Consider the following 18,709-nt stretch of genomic DNA (forward strand, 5'->3'; position numbering starts at 1 on the left):
GAGCGAAACATATTCAAATCAATTGAAATGCTGACTTAGTAGATCAGGTATATGCATATATATATGTAGACACTTTAGAGCTGGCGGGCATCTGTCATTGTCTTCTTCGTAGTCCCTTAAGCCCGTTTCTTGTAGCTACAGGGCATTCGATAGTAAAATAAAGCTACGGCATCTGTTTGAACATTAACAAAAACCGCAAAAATTGTACATAATCGGTTCGCATTATGCATAAATACTTGCTTGTGGTTAATTGCCTTTACAGATTGTGAGAATCAAAAAAAAAAATAAAAGACGTCATTTTGCGATCGAGTATTTGCAGAATTGTTGGTTAAAAGTGTCTATATAGAGCATTTACCAAGGGTTCAAGGGTAAATGGGCAACACATAAAAGAAGAGGAAAAATGAAAATAGAAAATGGAAACATGGAAATACAAATGTTTGGTGCGAAAATGAAGGCTACAAAATTAATGAATATGATATAATGAAATAAGTAGAAGAGTGTTGCAGGGATATTCAATGTAAGTAGCTTACAACTCTCAAGCAAACCTATTGTACACATACAAACCATATAGCATGTTATTATTAAAAACTTATTTCCAAAGATATTTTTTAACATATTTGTGTATTCAAAGGGAATTCGAAACAGAAATAAACTCTCTGAAGCAGAAAAAGGCCACTTGTTTTTACTTTCTTAATAAGTACTATCTCGCCTCTTTGGATTTGGGATACGTAGCGAGACTGATTTTTAATATGGAATACATATCACAGTTTCCTGATAATTGCATGAATGCATGGCTGGGATCGACAAGATTCCTTCTAAATAAAACATAGAAAATTGAGTATCTCAATCCATTCAGAATGCCAGCTCCCATACAGCCTAACATTTGATTGCTTGTGAAAAATTCTAAAACAAACATGTGAAACTCTGCCCTTAGAGTAAATAATAATAATAATAATTTATAAGACTTTTGATACATAGATATAATAAATAGTGAAGCATATTGCGAGATTTCATTATTTATTTGATACATATCGAAATTTCTTGGCCACCAGCGACGTCTGCTTCTGGTTCCGTCTCTGTTATTTTTTTTCTTGATCAGCTTCTGTCGAGGGTCAAATCTTGTCCTTAAGCCCAAAAACCGGCATGGTCTTCGGCTGTTGGTAAACAAGCAACTCATTGAATAAATCGAAAGGCAACGAAACGAAATCGAAAGCCGCAGAAACTTCTGCAGAATTGATTACAAATGCATTTGAATTTAAATTTGAAATCAAATATCGAGACCTTTTTTTTTTTTCTTCTTAAAAACAGAAATGTTTTTTGTGTGTATTTATCTCAGCTTGTTTATTTCTTTTGTCAGCTTCTTGTTCATTGTGGATTGTTAATAACATTTTTGAACTTGAATGCATTGCCAATGTCTGACGTCATTCAAATATTTGAAACAATGCCCCGAAAGCGGGCCCCGATATCATGTCTGGAGAACAGCAACAGCAATAAAATAACAAACATATATGCGTGCATACATGTAAATGTATGTGTAAACAGATATCAAATAATAAACAAATAATAATTAAATAATTCAATATAAGTATCTTTGATATATATACATATATATTGTATTTTTTTTCTGGCTGCAGCTCTGCTTAGATCACTTTGTGAAGGCTGAGCAAAGTGACCCCAAATGCAAATTTTCCCATTGAATTTTTGTTTGTATTGTTTTTAACGATCTTCAGATCTTCGAAAGCTTCAGATCCAAGCCAAATGCTGTCCACTGCAACTGCTTCCGCTTCTGCCGAATGTTACATATATCTATATAAAGACGAGCCAAGCGATGTTCAAAATGCAAAGGTTGCAACACGCCAAGTTTTGTGCAGTGCAGCAGACCGGACAGATTTTCAGGTGAGTTAGCTGAGGATAATTCCCTAGGAATATTATAATTAACTGCAAGCAGCAGCTGACGCATAGGCATATAGGTATGCATGCATACGCTGTTTCATATGCAAAAAAATTAAGGCATTGGCTTAATCGGTAATCTAATCGCTGGCCATATTCCGCTTATCAATCAAACGCTGATAAGCCCTACAAGTACACCTGCCCGAACGGGGGCCAGACTGCCGACTGCCGACGGCCGACCGTCCATAGCCGACAACCGTGTGCCGACTGTCGAGTGTCGACCGCCGACGCCGACTGCCGAGTGCCGATCGCCGAGTGCCAAGCGTCTGTTTGCTCTTGAGCTTGGCTTGCGGTCTAAAAACATAAACAGAGAGCGCACGCGGCGCTGTGCGAGATGCACTCAAAACAAAGCCGACAACGCATTGAGCGGTTGCTTGAGCTCAAACATGTTCGAACGATCACGCTGGCAGTGGCAACATGTTGGTAGCGCGCGCCGAAATTGAGTGAAAAATGGAGACTGCGCTGCGCTGCTGATTGGAAACTTGTTGATTTAGCGCTGTCAGCATTTAGGCAAGCGGCTAACGGGGCGGCTGCTAGCTGCGGGCGAATCGGTGACGCTGGAGGCAGCGACAGCACCAGCAGCGGCGGCGACAGCGGCAGACTGATATGAGCGCATCAAACAGAGACCGAGACCGAAACTGAGACGCAGACGGAGACGGAGACGAAGTGGTAGAGGTAGAGGAAGAGGGAGAGGGAGACGAAGACGCAGACGAAGACTGATATGAGCGAGTGCTTGTAGCGCCGGCAGAGACGGCAGCGTCGGCGGCAAACGATGGCAGCAGCGCCCCAGCCGCAGTAGCAGCAACAGCAACAGCAACAGCAACAGCAGCCGCTGCCCAGCTTTTGACTATCAGATTCTGTCCCAGAGCGGGCCACAGTCAGAGTCAGAGTCAGAGTCAGAGCCAAAGCTGCGCTGCCCGCTCTGCCCAAGCGAGCAGCTCAAAAACGTTGCAGACGACGACGTCGTATCGGTCGTCGTCGTCGTCGTCGTCGTCGTCGTCGCCGTCGCCGTCGGCTTTAGCTGTCGCTGTCGCTGTGGCTCTGGCTCTGGCTCTGGGAGTGTGCGCGCGCTTGAAGCGGCCGAGCCGCGATTGCCGTCGATCACTCGTTCGCGTTCGGCGCTGCTCTGCGAAGCGGCGGCCGAGTTGTTATAAAAGTGGCAAGGACATACGCTCGAGCCATTAGTCGAAAACTATAAACGCTCGACGCGAAATCGTCTCCGGGTCTCTCCGCCTACTTCTTCGACTCGAGCACGCAACTATTTTTTTTTTAAGTACATCTGCCGCTCGATACGTTTAAATGTTAACAAACCAAAAACAATTTAAGGCAGTTTTTAAATAAAGGAAAAATAATTAAATCAAAGGAATTCAAGTCGAAATATTCAACAATTTTTTTTCCGTTTCCTGCGCCACAGACACTAACAAAAAGAGCATTTTTTTTTTCGTCGCAAGTAAAAGCAAAAGTGACAACAAATGGCTCAGCAGTGCAGCAAATAAATTAATAAAAAACAAAAACTCAAACAGCAGCAAAACACACACAGACACAAACACACACAGAGACAACTGCAAGCATCCTGTGTGCGGCCCGCCTTCAGTCGAACCTCAAAGTTCTGTTGACAAATCGGAAAAAATACCCCCAAAAAGCGGCAACATGCTGGCCGACTCGTATCTGATAAAGTTTGTGCTGCGCCAGCTGCAGATGGAGCAGCAGGACGCACAGCATCTGCTGCTGGTCTTCCTCAGCTTCCTGACGCTGATCAGCCTGCTGCAGTGGCTGCTGCGACACTATCGCGAGCTGCGCAAGCTGCCGCCCGGCCCCTGGGGCCTGCCGGTCATCGGCTATCTGCTCTTCATGGGCAACGAGAAGCACACACGCTTCATGGAACTGGCCACCAGATACGGTTCGCTCTTCTCCACCCGCCTCGGCAGCCAGCTGACCGTCGTCATGAGCGACTACAAGATGATACGCGAATGCTTTCGCCGCGAGGAGTTCACAGGACGACCGGATACGCCGTTCATGCAAACGCTCAATGGATATGGTAAGTGAAAAACCGACAAAAAAAAAACGTTAGTCAACTTTTCCAGTGTTAATTGAAAATGAAGAAAACGAGGCTTAAACGAAAAGTGAGAGAACGAAGCAAACGTATTGCGCTTTAAATTGATTTGTGCTTTTTATTTTCATAAGTGGAAAACGCTTGAGGCCAGGCTTTATACTACTTATATGCGTATATAGAAATATATATATGTATATATATATATATATATGCACATATTTGCACTTTGAAAAGATTTTAGCACTATCTCAGTTTTCTTTTTGTGCTTTTTTTTTATTGGCTTTTACTATTAGTAGTATTATTTTTCGAGTACTTTGGAATTTTACAACTCGGAATTCGATTTCAATTTTGTTGAAACAGCACAAAAATTTCAATAAACATTACCTGATAAGCGAGCGTTACGCGCTATATTTCTATATATAGTAATACTGTAATGCATTACGGCTTAAAAAAAAATATTACAAAAAAAAAAAAAAAAAAAAAAAAAACACTTTAAACAAAATGTTTAAGGAGAGAGACGAGCAAAAACAAACACAATAGCTGGGCATTTCTTTCTGTTGGCCACTTTTTACTTAATATCGTATAATTTTTTATATTTTTGTTTAACGGCTGCCTTTGGCCTGGCCATAAGCCGCTCAATGATAACAGCTTGGCAAAAACAAAAAACAAAAAATCAAAAATAAAATTCCACCATTTCTTGTTGGGGGATTTCATTTCTGGTATTTCGCTTCAACAATTTGCCAAAAAAAAAAAAAAAGAAGAGAAAAAAAGTGGGCCAAATCAACGTGCGCGAAGCCTACCTCAATTAAATGAAAATAAAACAAACTACATGAACGAGAAGCGAGAAGCGGAGAATTAAGAGAGAAGTAAGAGAATTACAAAAGCAGTACAAAATAACAATTAAAATTTCATTAAGTGCGTTGGCTAAGTGCCCACTATACATATACCTATATATATATAGATATATATATATATATATGTAAAGCACATGTGTATCCGTATAGGTAGCTTATAGCTTATGCGAATTGCTTTCGATTTAGTGTGGCATTATCATAACGTACCTTAACGTATCGACCACGTCTTGCTTCGCTTGCAGGCATCATCAATAGCACCGGCAAACTGTGGAAGGATCAGCGTCGCTTTCTGCACGACAAGCTGCGCCAGTTCGGGATGACCTACATGGGCAATGGCAAGCAGCAGATGCAGAAGCGTATTATGGTGAGTACTTGAGAGCGCTCCATTCGAGATATTATTTATATATATTTACACCTGTCCCTCTCTTCCTTTCTCTTTGTCTCTCTCTCTCTCTCTCTCTCACTCTCTGTGTGTAGACGGAGGTGCACGAGTTCATCGGGCATTTGCATGCGAGCGATGGGCAGCCAATTGACTTGTCGCCGGTCATCTCGGTGGCGGTCAGCAATGTGATCTGCAGTTTGATGATGTCGACGCGCTTCAGCATCGATGACCCAAAGTTTAGGCGCTTCAATTTCCTGATCGAGGAGGGCATGAGGCTGTTTGGCGAGATCCATACCGTTGACTATATACCGACGCTGCAGTGCTTCCCGAGCATCTCGACGGCCAAAAACAAGATAGCCGAGAATCGTGCCGAGATGCAGAAGTTCTATCAGGATGTGATTGATGAGCACAAGCGCAGCTTTGATCCCAGCAATGTGCGCGATCTGGTCGATTATTATCTGTGCGAAATCGAGAAGGCCAAGGCCGATGGCACCGATGCGGAGCTCTTCGATGGCAAGAATCATGGTGAGTTGACATCCTTCAGCCAGTCCGGCTGTCAACGACTTAACAACTTCTTGTTTAACTAAATGTTTTCGTTTTGTTTTTGTTTTTTTTTTATTTTGTTTTTGATCTGTGCAGAGGAGCAGCTCGTACAGGTGATCATCGATCTGTTCTCGGCGGGCATGGAGACCATTAAGACAACCCTGCTGTGGATAAATGTGTTCATGCTGCGCAATCCCAAGGAGATGCGACGCGTTCAGGATGAGCTCGATCAGGTTGTTGGTCGCCATCGATTGCCCACAATTGAGGATCTGCAATATTTGCCCGTCACCGAGTCAACGATACTCGAATCTATGCGCCGCTCCAGCATTGTTCCATTGGCCACCACGCATTCTCCCACAAGGTAAGCATCAATAAACCATTGTGAACTATCGGCAATCGGCAATCGGCAATCAGCAATTACCAATTGGCAATATTGGCAGTTGGCAGTTGGCAATCGGTTATCAGTTATCAGCTATCAGCTATCAGTTGTGGCCACGCCCCTTAGAGCGCATTGCTTACGCATTCGTTCGATTAGTGCGCACATCGAAATGACGACAACGAGGTCCATGCCACGCGTTCATTCACACCACGCCTGGACAATGGCACGAGATTGCACATTCATTGTCGCAAGGCTAGGGTGCGGTGGGGTGTGCTGAGGTGGGGTACTGAGTTCTCTCAAATACAAATCAAATGGCACTGGCACTGGCTAACTGGGAACTGCATAGGGGAAACTGGCTTTCATTCGATCTCTCCCCAGGCCCCAACAGCCCGTTGCCTCTGCGGTTCTGCTTGGTTTTCAGTTTCATTGGAAGCGCTTCCTTTGCGTCGCAGCTTGGCCCAGTTTCGGTTCTACGCACTTCACTTGATACCGCTGATTAGAGGCTTGTCAGCTGATAACCGAGCCAGCGCCACAAATCAATAAGAAAAGAAAAAAAAACTGCAGCAGCAGCAGCAAACAGCTCCACTCGCTTGAAACACTTGACTAACCCAGCTTCTCTTCCGTTCCTCTCCTCTCTCTCTCCCCTCTGCCACACAACATTGCTATCGCCTCGCAGAGATGTGGAACTGAATGGCTATACCATACCGGCCGGCTCGCACGTCATACCGCTCATCAACAGCGTCCACATGGATCCCAATCTATGGGACAAGCCCGAGGAGTTCCGTCCGTCGCGCTTCATCGATACGGAGGGCAAGGTGCGCAAGCCGGAATACTTTATTCCGTTCGGCGTCGGGCGGCGCATGTGCCTGGGCGATGTGCTGGCTCGCATGGAGCTGTTCCTGTTCTTCGCCTCGTTCATGCACTGCTTTGACATCGCGCTGCCCGAGGGCCAGCCGCTGCCCAGCCTCAAGGGCAATGTGGGCGCCACCATTACGCCCGAGTCGTTCAAGGTCTGCCTGAAGCGCCGTCCACTGGCACCCACCGCCAACGAGCCGCATCAGGTGCGCAACGTCGGCTCCAACTGAGCGCCGCTCCGGGCACACACCCACAGAGCACGGTTTTGTTCCTAGACACGTTCTTTTTTTTTTATTATTATTATTATTATTATTATTATATTTTAATAGCTTTTAAGTTGACAAAAATTATGAATTAGACAAATCGCGCATTAAGTTTGAGTTTAAGCTAGGTTTTAGGTTCAAAGTTTTCAAAGGCTAACAACAACAAGAAGAGCCTGTCAGCAACAGACAGATGTAGTATATATAAATTAATTCAACACACATACATGTGTGTATTTAGTTATGTTATGAAGCAAACAAATTCTATTCTTTCAACCCCAAGAAGCTGTGTTCAGTTAATTAATATTTTAATTTGTAATCGATTAATTAGCAATTTAATTAGACAACTTGTAATATTGTGTTTATAAACATGCATATACATATATATGTATATATATATATATATATATATATATATATAAATATGAGAATTTTTTTGTCTTAGCCTTAATTAGCTAGTTGATGTTTTTGTTAATTTCATATTTAGGCTTAAGACAACAAACAACAAAACAAACTGTGGTTTAGTTTTATGCACACAACACACAAAATATAGGCAAAAACAATTTCTGAAATTCATATAATAAACGAATTAATAAAAGAAAACATTTGATTTGTTTTTAATATGCGTAAAAAAGGTAAAAGAGAGCATGCGCTTAAAAAGTTTTATATATTTTTTTCATTTATATTTATATTTGTTGACAATGAAATATAAAAAAAAAAAAATATATATATATAATTAAAAAAAAAAACTGCAAAATATTAAAAGAATTTTACAAACACCGCTTGATACAAAAAAATAATTTAAATGAATATAAAAATAACTTTAGGCCAATTAATATTTTTTTTAAAGTGTTGTTAATTTTATATAAAGGCTATTATTTATTTAAACAAAAAAATTTTAAAAATAACTAGCTAAATTGTTAATTTGCAAAGTAAGATTTATATAAAAAAAAAAAAAAAAAAACACCTTAAAAAGAAAATGAAATGCAAATAAATGAAAATTCAAAGAGAAGTAGCCCAAAATCTAATCGTTTTTCTGCAGCTGCTCCAATTTGCTGAAGCGCAGCTTGTAGTTCGCCGGCGCCAAAGTGATGCCGCACTCGCCGGCCATGTCCACGTTGCCCTCCTCGCCGGCGGGTAGCTGGACGTGAAAACGCCGTAGAATGCGCCCGGTGAAGAGGGTGAGCATCATGCGAGCAAGCTCATCGCCAGGACACATGCGCTTGCCCGTCTGGAAGGGTATGAACTGTGCCGGCGCCGCGTACTCGCCGCTGGCATTGAGAAAGCGCTCCGGACGAAACTTCTCGGGCGCCGGCCAGACCTCCGGATTCATGTGTATGGCCCACTGCAGTATGAGTATCATGCTGCCCTTCTCCAAGCGATAGTCGCCCACAATTGTGGTCTCATCGACGCCGTGCGGTATGCCCAGCGGCACCACAGACCTGATGCGCTGCACCTCGGACAGGCATGCGCGCAGATACGCGATCGGTTCGAGCTCGGCCAGCGTGGGCGTTTCACTGAGCTGCAGCAGTTCCGCCTGTAGACGCTTCTGGCAGCGCTGCTCGCGCGCCATATAGAGCAGGAACCAGCGTAGTGTGGCCAGCGCTGTATCGACGCCGGCGCCGAAGAGATCGGCCAGCAGATGACGCAGCTGCTCATCGCAATAGAGCTGCGAGAATGGCTGGCGTTCGCCCAGAAAATGCTCCAGGATGCTGTGCGGCGGCAGCGGCTGCTGCTGCTTTTGCTGCTGCTGCTCCAGCTGCAGCTCCAGCTGCTTCTCGCAGCGCTCTACAATGCGATCGTAAAGCTGATGGGTCTTGGCCTTGCCGTCCAGCAGAAAGCGAATGCTGCGTTTGTTGCCCGGCAAATGGCGCAGCCAGGGCAAAAAGTTGACCATGCCCGAGACACCGATCAGCTTGACGCCCTCCTCCTGCAGCTGCTGCAGATACAGCCAGTTGGGATCTTGGCGCTCGTAGGTTTCACCAAAGACCAGATCGTTGATGATGTTGCCCAGCGTGTGCTGCAGCGCGGGTCGCGGGTCCAGCACATGGGCTTCCTGCGCTTCCGTCTCGTACGACTGCGGAAAGAACGTAAGCGGGACACAAGATGCCAGTCAGAACGGTAGAGCGAGAACACAGTGAAAATGGCAAAAGCGAAAGGTGGAAAACAAAAGAAATAAAAGCTGAGAAAAAAAATTGCAAAGCAAAGCAGCAAAAACATGCGGCAACAGAAAAAAACACACACACACGCACACACACACACAAAAACACAACAACAAAAAATTAGCAAATTTTAAATTTATGCGTCGTTGTCGCCGTCGTCGTCGTCGTCGACAACGGCTGCGACAGCGGCAGCGGCAGCGACAGCGACAGCAGCACAAAACACACAGCGGACGTCGAGTGATGACCACAACGGAAAGTGAATGTCCACTAACAGAGACGACGACAGCGACGGCGACGACGGCGATGACGCGTAGGACCTTCACTTTCATGATTCTTGGAATTTCTCGCGCCGGCCAGTTGGCCAATTAGTCAGAGACTCCACCACGCCACACAGACTCAGCGCGTCTCTTGCGCGACTCACCTGGACGCACTCGTCGACGCCGCGACCGATGCGCTGCTCCAGCTGTGCACGCGTCTCGCACTGTTTGCGCGTCATGCCCAGCGCCTTAAGCCACTCGATAAGCTGGCGACGCTGGTATTTCCAGATGTCCCCGCCAGCGCCAATGATGCCTGCACAAATAAAAAGAAATAAAAAAAATAAAAAAAAAAAAAAACAGAAAAAGTTGCTGTCTTAAGTCATTCGTTTCTATACGCCGTCTCTGTCGCACATACTCACCGTAGCCACCCATGATGCCGTGCGTCAAATAGAGCGGTGCACGCGCCGTTAGCTCCTCGTGGCGCAGGAACTCGCGCACCAGCACCGCATCAGAAAGCACCACCGTACGCACCGAGCCCATGCTCAGCTGATAGATGCCGCCATAGCGTTTGGCCAGAGCCTGCAGCGACTTGTGCGGTGCCCGCCTGTCCAGGAACGGTAAATAGCCCAGCAGCGGCAGGCCCCACGGTCCAGGCGGCATGCGACCAAACAGACGCGCATTCCGACGATGACAAATCAAAGAGACGATAATTACGATAATGCCCAGCAGCACCCCAAACACAATGATCTCCATGCGAACGGACTTATCCGTGCTATTTTCACTCATATTTCAGTTGTTTTTTTTTTTTTTTTGTGTTTCAGTGGCAATGCGCAGGTAAGTTTATCCAGTTTAGGTACTTCTGCTGCTGCTTCTGCTTTTTCTCCGCCCAGTGGGTACACGTCCGTTCGGCCAGGCGGTTCTTCAATTACTGGAATTTCTATGGATTTTCGAAACGTGTCGGGAGCGTAATGTAATGCAAACGGCGAAAAACAACAGAGGCAAACGACAGACAGCAGGAACAGCCGAAGGCCACACAATTTAAGTGCATACATATATATAACTACATGCATAAATATATACACAAATACACACACACACACACACGCATGCCTATCCCTCTTCCTCTACCTATGCCTTAAGTATATACAAGAAGGTTCGCTTCTTCCTTGGCTCACGTAGCTAAAATTTGAAATTGAAACATTGCCGGTAACTGGAAAATGCTATGTGCATATATTTGCCCAGATACACACACACACACACACACACAGCACACACAGGCACACACACTTGCGCATTTGTAATGGGAACCATTGAGGCAATGGTTCGATTGCCTAACTCTGGATCTTTTACATATTAAATATACCATATCCTTGCAGCGGGTATTTTAAATTTCGTATGAAACATGAAACACGTTGCTTCAATTTCCATAAAATACAAAATACATCGAAACGAAAATATTGTATAAGCACACATAAAATTATTATACCCGATATATAATTATATTTTTTAAAATTAAAACCAAAATTAAAATACATGAATTAATATAATTATTAATTGATATAATACAAATTAAAAATTAAAAAAATTAATGTTAAAGCTGAATTGAAATTTGATGTGAGATATTAAAATTAAAATAAAAATTGAGGCATAAAATAAAATAATTAAAAATTAAAGTTAAAAATGAAAGTAAACAATGAAAATAGAAATTTAAATAAATTTATTTTATTCTAGGCAGCCCATTAAAAACATTTTCTCATAAATTTATTTTATATTAATTTCAATTAAATTAAATCAATAAAGTTCATATAAAAATAAATTATTTTTAATAAGACTCATCATTAAATGAATTCAATTATTGTAAAGAAATTGAATTGTTATTTACTTTAAATACATACAATTCTTAGCAATATGTTAGGGTATTTATTCTGCTGCTTTTCGTACAATATTTTTCGCTTGTTTTACATTTATTTTTGCTGTTTTTGTATTTTGGTTATTTTGTTTTGATTTTCATATCATTTTTGAAGCAAATTTTTGGGTTTTTTCTTGTTGTTTTATTTGTGTGTGTGTGTGTTTTTTTAATTGAATTTGATACGAGTTGCTTATATACACTTACTCAGGTATATGGGAAAAACCATTGACTACTGAGTAAAATCTGTTGGGGTAATTTCTAGTGTGCCTAAGATGCACATAAAGAAAACACACGTAGTGGTTCGGTTAAATGTTTAATGGAAACTTCAAAGCATGAGTACAAAAATCTGAACAAGTACTCAATTACAGAATGAGTACTATGCTGATACAATGTTGCCAGATTATAAAGAAGCTTAACAGCTTATTGTCACTATTTTAACACTTCTTCTTAAGCTAATTATAATCAGTTGCAAAATAACAAATTTAATTCAATCCAAGTGTTTTTACAAAGCCTACGTGCTTTTGCTTACTTAAACATTTTGTTAGTATATCTGCAACATTATTATTTGTAGGTACGTATTCTAATGCAATATCATTACATTGTACCTTTTCACGTATAAAATGATACCTTATGTCTATGTGCTTAGTGCGCTTATGATGGACTGGATTTTGCGCAATATGTTGCGCGCTTAGGTTGTCGCCACATATAGTCAACGGCTCTGTATCCTTTGACCATCCCATCTCACTAAGTAGCCTGCGTAGATAAACTGCTTCTTTGGCAGCCATGGACAAAGAAATATATTCTGCTTCAGTGCTGCTCAATGCGACAACGCTTTGCTTTGATGAAGTCCAAGAGAACGCACTGCCTGCCAGGAAAAATGCGTAGCCACTATAGGATCTCCTGTCCAGCCGATCGTTGCCCCAATCTGCATCTGCATAGCCTTTTAGTGGTTTGCCATTTTTACGGTATACTAATTTCATATTCTTTGTACCCGCAAGATATCTTAGAATGTGCTTTGCTGCAGACTGGTGTTCTCCATGAGGATTAGCATTTCTTTGTGATAATTTGTTTACAGCATGCAAAATGTCTGGTCGGCTCAAAACTGCTAAGTATATAAGCGAACCAATTAATGACTGATATTGCGTTATATTTACCTTTACACAAGTATCGTCGTTGCAGTCCACTTGAAAACCTGGGTCAAGAGGTGTGCTTACTGGACGGCAATTGCTCATGCCATACTTGTCCAATAGGCCTTGAATGTGCGTCTTCTGGCACAGCGAAACGGAACCTCGATCGCCGTCGCGTTGGATTTCCATGCCTAGGAAATAGCTAATGGGGCCTCCATCGTGCATTTTAAAATTTGATGCAATCTTCTTCTTAATCACGGCTATGTCTTCTTCGCTGGGACACACTATGATTAAATCGTCGACGTAGACAGCGATGTAGCTGAATTGTTGTTGCTTTTGCTTGACGTATAAGCATGCTTCATTTTTGCATCTTTTAAAATCCATGCCTCTCAATACCTCATCGAGCGTATTGTTCCAAACTCGTCCGGATTGTTTAAGCCCGTAAAGTGCCTTTTCTAGTTTGAGGACTTTATTTGGATGCTGCTTGTCAATAAAATTCGGCGGCTGTTTCATGTACACAGTTTCATTAAGCTTACTATTTAAGTATGCGTTTGAAATGTCGACTTGATGCATATACAGCTCTTTTTCGGCAGCTATTGCGAATAACATGCGAATGGTTTCATATCGAATTACGGGAGAAAACGTTTCCCAGTAATTGACACCAAATTGTTGACCACAACCTTGTGCAACTAGTCGAGACTTAAATTTTTCAATATTACCATCTTTATCTCTCTTGATTCGGTAAACCCATTTTGAACCAATGGCCTTTTGTCCAGGAGGTAGCTCACACACTGACCATGTCTCATTTGCTTGTAAAGCGTCGTACTCTATTTGCATAGACTTTTCCCAATCCTGCGCATTTTGGCCATGTAATGCTTCTGCAACTGACTGCGGAGTTTCAATGTCTTCAATCTGATTAAGACTATTGATCAATTGGTACTGCTTTCTGGGCCTGCCTGGCTGACCTGTACGTATAATTTTTGGCCTGCCACGCCCATGTTTTACTACAGCTTCAACTTGTGGCAGCGCTACTTGGTCATTGTCGTCATCGTTGCCATCTTCTCCTGGATCGCTTGCGCTCACAAAATCCTCCTCTTCTTCTTCATTTGAGTCACTGTTGTACTCTTGCACCTCGGCAGGTTGCTCTGGGTGGTTTTTTGCAACCTCATGATTTGACTCAAACGGGATAATGTACGTCGTGAAGGTGTTTCTGTCTGAAATACTGCATGCATCAGTTGTTGCTATGTCAAACTCACCTTCAATGAATTTGACATCCCTTCTTTCAATAACTGTTCGCTTCTCGCGATCATATAGGCGATATGCCTTTGCTGTAAAGGAGTAACCAACAAAAATGTACTCCTTGCCCTTTGCTTGGAACTTGCTTTTTCTGACTTTGTCGAGTGCAAATGCCCGCGAGCCAAATACTCTCAAGTGCTGTACTGATGGCTTGCGATCCTTCCATACCTCAAATGGTGTGCTTCCATCTAATGCTTTTGTGGGACATCTGTTGCGCAAATAAACTGCTGTTGCAACAGCCTCTGCCCACAAAAATTCTTCAAGCTTTGAATGAATTAGAAGACTTTTTGCCATTTCAACGATGGTCCGATTAGCACGTTCGGCCACACCATTTTGCTGCGGAGTGTAAGGAACTGTTAATTGCCTCTTTATACCGCACTCGATCAAAAATTCAGTGAATTGCTTATTCACATACTCTGTTCCATTGTCGCTGCGCACAGCCTTTATTTTATTTCCTGTTTGGCATTCTACAAAAGTTTTAAACATTTTAAACTTTTCAAAAACTTGGCTTTTTGAGTGCATAAGGTAAACAAATATCTTGCGTGAGTAGTCATCAATAAAAGTTACGAAATATCGATTGCCTGCAAGCGACTTAACATTCATCGGACCACATACGTCTGTATGTACTAAGTCCAGTACTTGCTTTGAGACACGATTCGCTTTCTGTGGGAATGGCAATGCACAAATTTTTGCTTTATTACATGTATCGCAATTTATTTCTAATTGTACATTTTCAACTTTCATACCACGCACCAGTTGCTTATCATTAAGCAATTTCAAATCCTTAAAATTCAGGTGGCCAAATCTATTGTGCCATTTTATGGAAGATGAATCAGAACTATTTAGCATATGAACCTGATCAAGACTATGTTTGTAAACATACAAACCATTTTCGTGTCTTGCCCTTATTATCTCGTTGCCTTCTTTGTCTTTTATCAGCGCAATTTTCCCTTCAAATATGGTAGAATTCTCAAACTTTGCTGCAGCACTTACTGATAAAAAATTCATGCTTAAGTCAGGGACATATAAAACATTTTGCAGCTTTAATTTTATTCTATTGCAGTGCAACTCAACACTGCCACTGCCGGGTGAATCGATAAACTTATTTGCGGCCAACATTATCGACGTCTTTTTATCAGCATACGTAAGGAACATGCTGCGGTCGCAGCACATGTGCGATGTTGCACCACTGTCAACGCACCAAAAACTCTTTTGCTTCTCCTTGACACACGTGTGCATTAAGCATAGAGACTTTTCGTCCTTTTGGCTCTTTTTATCATCCTTCTTTTTATTTCGGCAATCGCTCGCTCGATGCCCTTCTTTTTCGCAATTAAAACATTTGCCTCGGAATGGCTGCTTACTGCTATTCTTTCTGCCTTTGCTTTCGACACTGTTGTTGTCCCGCGGTCCATTATGTTTGTGTGTATACACTGCTTCTGGTGTCCCTATGCCGTCTCTGCTAGCTCTTTCTTGCTTTCGCGTGGCCTCTTCTAACATTTTAACCTTGACGACTTCGAATTTGGGCAGCTCATCGCGTGTCTCAATCGCTATTACAAAATTTTCCCATGTGTCTGGTAGACTGCTCAAAAACATGATGACCTGCAACTCGTCATTGAGTTTGATGTCTAATTCTGCCAACTTTTCAATTGTCTCAACAAATGAATTGACATATGCGACTACATCGTCACCCTGCTGCATATTGAAACGTATTAATTTTTGATATAATTGGACCTTCCTAATCGGTCCAACTGAGACATGAATTTCCTTTAGTTTTTTCCATACAGCTGCAGATGTTGGGCATGACTTGATATGCATCAACTGTGTTGGCTTCAGATTTAAAATTATGTAAGCCATCGCTTTTTGGTCGACACTAACCCATTTTTCGATATCCTCACCATTTCCTTCTGGCTTAACATATTTTCCACACACAACATTCCATAGGTCCGCCACCACCAAGACACTTTTCATGGCCATATGCCATACGTCATAATTGTCCTCACCAAGTTTTTCTATTTGATGCGACATGTTCATTTTGACAATTTCACCACGTTATTCTTCGCACGAAATAAACTTTTTAAAAATTTAACAAAAGGAAGCTTTCAAAACCATAGACACTTTGTGTACTTATTTAACCGAAAACAACGAGACCTGGGCCCATAACCAATGTTGGGGTAATTTCTAGTGTGCCTAAGATGCACATAAAGAAAACACACGTAGTGGTTCGGTTAAATGTTTAATGGAAACTTCAAAGCATGAGTACAAAAATCTGAACAAGTACTCAATTACAGAATGAGTACTATGCTGATACAATGTTGCCAGATTATAAAGAAGCTTAACAGCTTATTGTCACTATTTTAACAAAATCTCACATATATAAGGTACACGGAATATTTATGGATTTTCAAGAACTTGTGAAAAACCTAAAATACTAATTTACAGTTTTTTTTCGAAGGTTTTTCAAATTTCATTGAAAAGGTTGAAAATGTTTGAGGCCATGTCTCTCAGTATTTTATGAGACACTTGATGCTTCGATTCGATTTTCCAATTGGAGCTAAAGAATCTTGACATATATATACTCATGCATATTCTTAATAGACGAAGAAATAACATTATTTGACCACACGCAATACAATATAATAATAATACAGTTTTAAGACTGGAGCTCACAAAAGTTGATCTAGAAGGAATTGGAAAATTGGGTTCACAGTTTGAAAGCGACTGATTTGTCCTTACTAACTTAACTATTGTAATTGACCCCTTCATTCGGCCAGAACTCCCAACTGGATTCCTGTTGAGCTCTTCAAATATGATTGATGAGAAACTTCTCGCATCGACTAAGCATCGGAATTATATTCCCCCAGACGACACACAGACTTGCACAGACATCACAGCATGAACATGATATAACCCGTTACATAAATGTAGAAAACACACACAAAAAACACGAAACAACGGATACTGCAAATAAGAAGAAGAAGAAGAAGAAGTAGAAGAAGAAGTAGAAGAAGAAGAAGGTGGTGGTGGCCGATCTTTAGCAATGAAGCTGGTGAATCATCGAGACCATGCCATCAAGTTTCTGCGCCAGAAGCTGCGCTCACTGTTGCAGAGCTTTCAGGAGGACTGCGAAACGACCTATCAGGAGGCGGCGCGTCTGCTGTTCCATTTGGGCCTCCAGGATCTGGAGACGCACATCAATTGGCTGGAGTACTACAATGCGAATGCGCCGCTGCTGAAATGGAACTCGGTGAACAACTATATCGAGTTGCACTATCCAAACGATGACAATGTTCAAAAGACAACAATTGCCGAATACACCAAACTGACCATCTATCTACAGCAGGAGAGTCTCGAGATGCCGCGCAAGAAGGCCTACTATCTGATCGAGATGCTCCACTGTGCTCGCAGTCTGGACCAGCTGACGCTCAATGGGTCCCTCAATCCGTTGGAGCCGGTTGTGGTGAATCTATTGTTCTTGGATGATACCATCGAGAAGTTCTACTATTTGGTCTATCATCTGTTGCCGCTCTACCGGGACCATATACGTCTGCAATGTGATTGACTTTTGCTGTGGCCACATTTTTGGATTATGTTCTTTATTATTTACCGTTGAGCATTATAATGTGTGTGCATGCTGCTTGCCACACCATCGAAAATGCAAGTTGCAAGTTGCAAATGTCGTGATACTACAACTGCGTATGGCTGAGACTGTGACTGCGACTACAGCAGAGGCAGAGGCAGAGGCAGAGGCCAGGCACGGAAGACTTCAACAATGGACCACAAACAAGTTCAGGGCCGTTGGCATGCGCTAAAATAGAATCCCAACCAGCGTGCCATTGACTCCTCGACTGGATCCGGGGCCAGCCACAAAGGACCAGCAACAGCCACTGGCTAAAGATGTACGACTGCTACGACTGCCACGACTGTGTGGCATTAACGTTTACGAGTAGCCTTACCAACATTATATTTTAATGACCTGCCGGCAGACGGTAACCCATGAATCCATGTCTGCCAATGAACCGCAACGTCCGGCTGCCAACTGCCAGCCGTCAACTTTCTGTGGAGATGATCACTTGCTGATATTTCCCGCTAAATTCTGCTGAATTGCATTGATTATAGCTGGCAGCACGCATATTAACACAGTTACCGCTCTCTCCCTCTCCCTCTTTCTCTCTCTCTCGCTCTTTCTCTCTCTCTCACACGCTCTCTTTCTCTCTCACTCTCCCTCTCCCTCTCTCTCTCCCATTCTCTCCCTACATATCTTTATAGATATCCAACAAAAAATACAACAAATTATACGTAAAGTTAAATAAATCTCAATATTATTTTATACGATAATTTAGCTTGTTTCATAAGAACAAAATGTATACAGCTGAGCTGTTAGCACTTCATTAAAATGAATTTGAGTTAAGTTAAATTGGGTAAAGTTACGCTGAATTCAGCTCTTAAAAAGGCTCTACAAAAAGTAAGAGCTAAAATTTAATACATTTGCCCAAGCTCCTGTCAAAATTAACAGGCACTTTAGCATGTACCAAGCTTGTCACATTAGGAAATTAGATTAACCTGATTAAAAAAGAAAATTGAATATTATAAACAATTTTTCATAGATGGATAGATTTGATCAGGGTTGCCACCTAGCAAGCTGTCCCATAGTCAATTGAGTGAAGAAACTGGGCATAAATATA

At 42.2% G+C, this 18,709-nt stretch overlaps 2 protein-coding genes across 2 annotated transcripts; one reads left to right on the forward strand and one right to left on the reverse strand.

Annotated features, from left to right (window-relative positions):
- The first annotated feature begins 3,074 nt into the window (after positions 1-3,074).
- On the forward strand, positions 3,075-7,936 carry Cyp18a1 (Cytochrome P450 18a1). The gene is made up of 5 exons (XM_002055745.4): positions 3,075-3,988; positions 5,100-5,221; positions 5,335-5,764; positions 5,879-6,143; positions 6,838-7,936. The coding sequence occupies exons 1-5, from the start codon at positions 3,601-3,603 to the stop codon at positions 7,244-7,246; spliced, it is 1,614 nt and encodes a 537-aa protein (XP_002055781.1). The 5' UTR covers positions 3,075-3,600; the 3' UTR covers positions 7,247-7,936.
- A 102-nt stretch (positions 7,937-8,038) lies between these two features.
- phtm (cytochrome P450 enzyme phantom) lies at positions 8,039-10,632 on the reverse strand. Its single transcript, XM_002055744.4, has 3 exons — positions 10,115-10,632; positions 9,860-10,008; positions 8,039-9,353 (listed from the first exon to the last, which is right to left on the reverse strand). Exons 1-3 carry the CDS (start codon positions 10,479-10,481, stop codon positions 8,301-8,303), a joined length of 1,569 nt encoding a protein of 522 aa, XP_002055780.1. The 5' UTR covers positions 10,482-10,632; the 3' UTR covers positions 8,039-8,300.
- Positions 10,633-18,709: the final 8,077 nt, after the last annotated feature.

Source organism: Drosophila virilis, chromosome X (genome assembly GCF_030788295.1).
Source record: "Drosophila virilis strain 15010-1051.87 chromosome X, Dvir_AGI_RSII-ME, whole genome shotgun sequence".
Taxonomy (NCBI): domain Eukaryota; kingdom Metazoa; phylum Arthropoda; class Insecta; order Diptera; family Drosophilidae; genus Drosophila; species Drosophila virilis.

Excerpts from the sequence above, each read along its gene's own strand:
- phtm (XM_002055744.4), bottom strand. The coding sequence starts at position 10,481 with ATGAGTGAAAATAGCACGGATAAGTCCGTTCGCATGGAGATCATTGTG. Across the intron at positions 10,009-10,114 it reads CGGCATCATGGGTGGCTACG|GCATCATTGGCGCTGGCGGG; the intron begins GTGAGTATGTGC and ends TTATTTGTGCAG. Across the intron at positions 9,354-9,859 it reads GCGTCGACGAGTGCGTCCAG|TCGTACGAGACGGAAGCGCA; the intron begins GTGAGTCGCGCA and ends TTCTTTCCGCAG.
- Cyp18a1 (XM_002055745.4), top strand. The coding sequence starts at position 3,601 with ATGCTGGCCGACTCGTATCTGATAAAGTTTGTGCTGCGCCAGCTGCAG. Across the intron at positions 3,989-5,099 it reads GCAAACGCTCAATGGATATG|GCATCATCAATAGCACCGGC; the intron begins GTAAGTGAAAAA and ends CTTCGCTTGCAG. Across the intron at positions 5,765-5,878 it reads CTTCGATGGCAAGAATCATG|AGGAGCAGCTCGTACAGGTG; the intron begins GTGAGTTGACAT and ends TGATCTGTGCAG.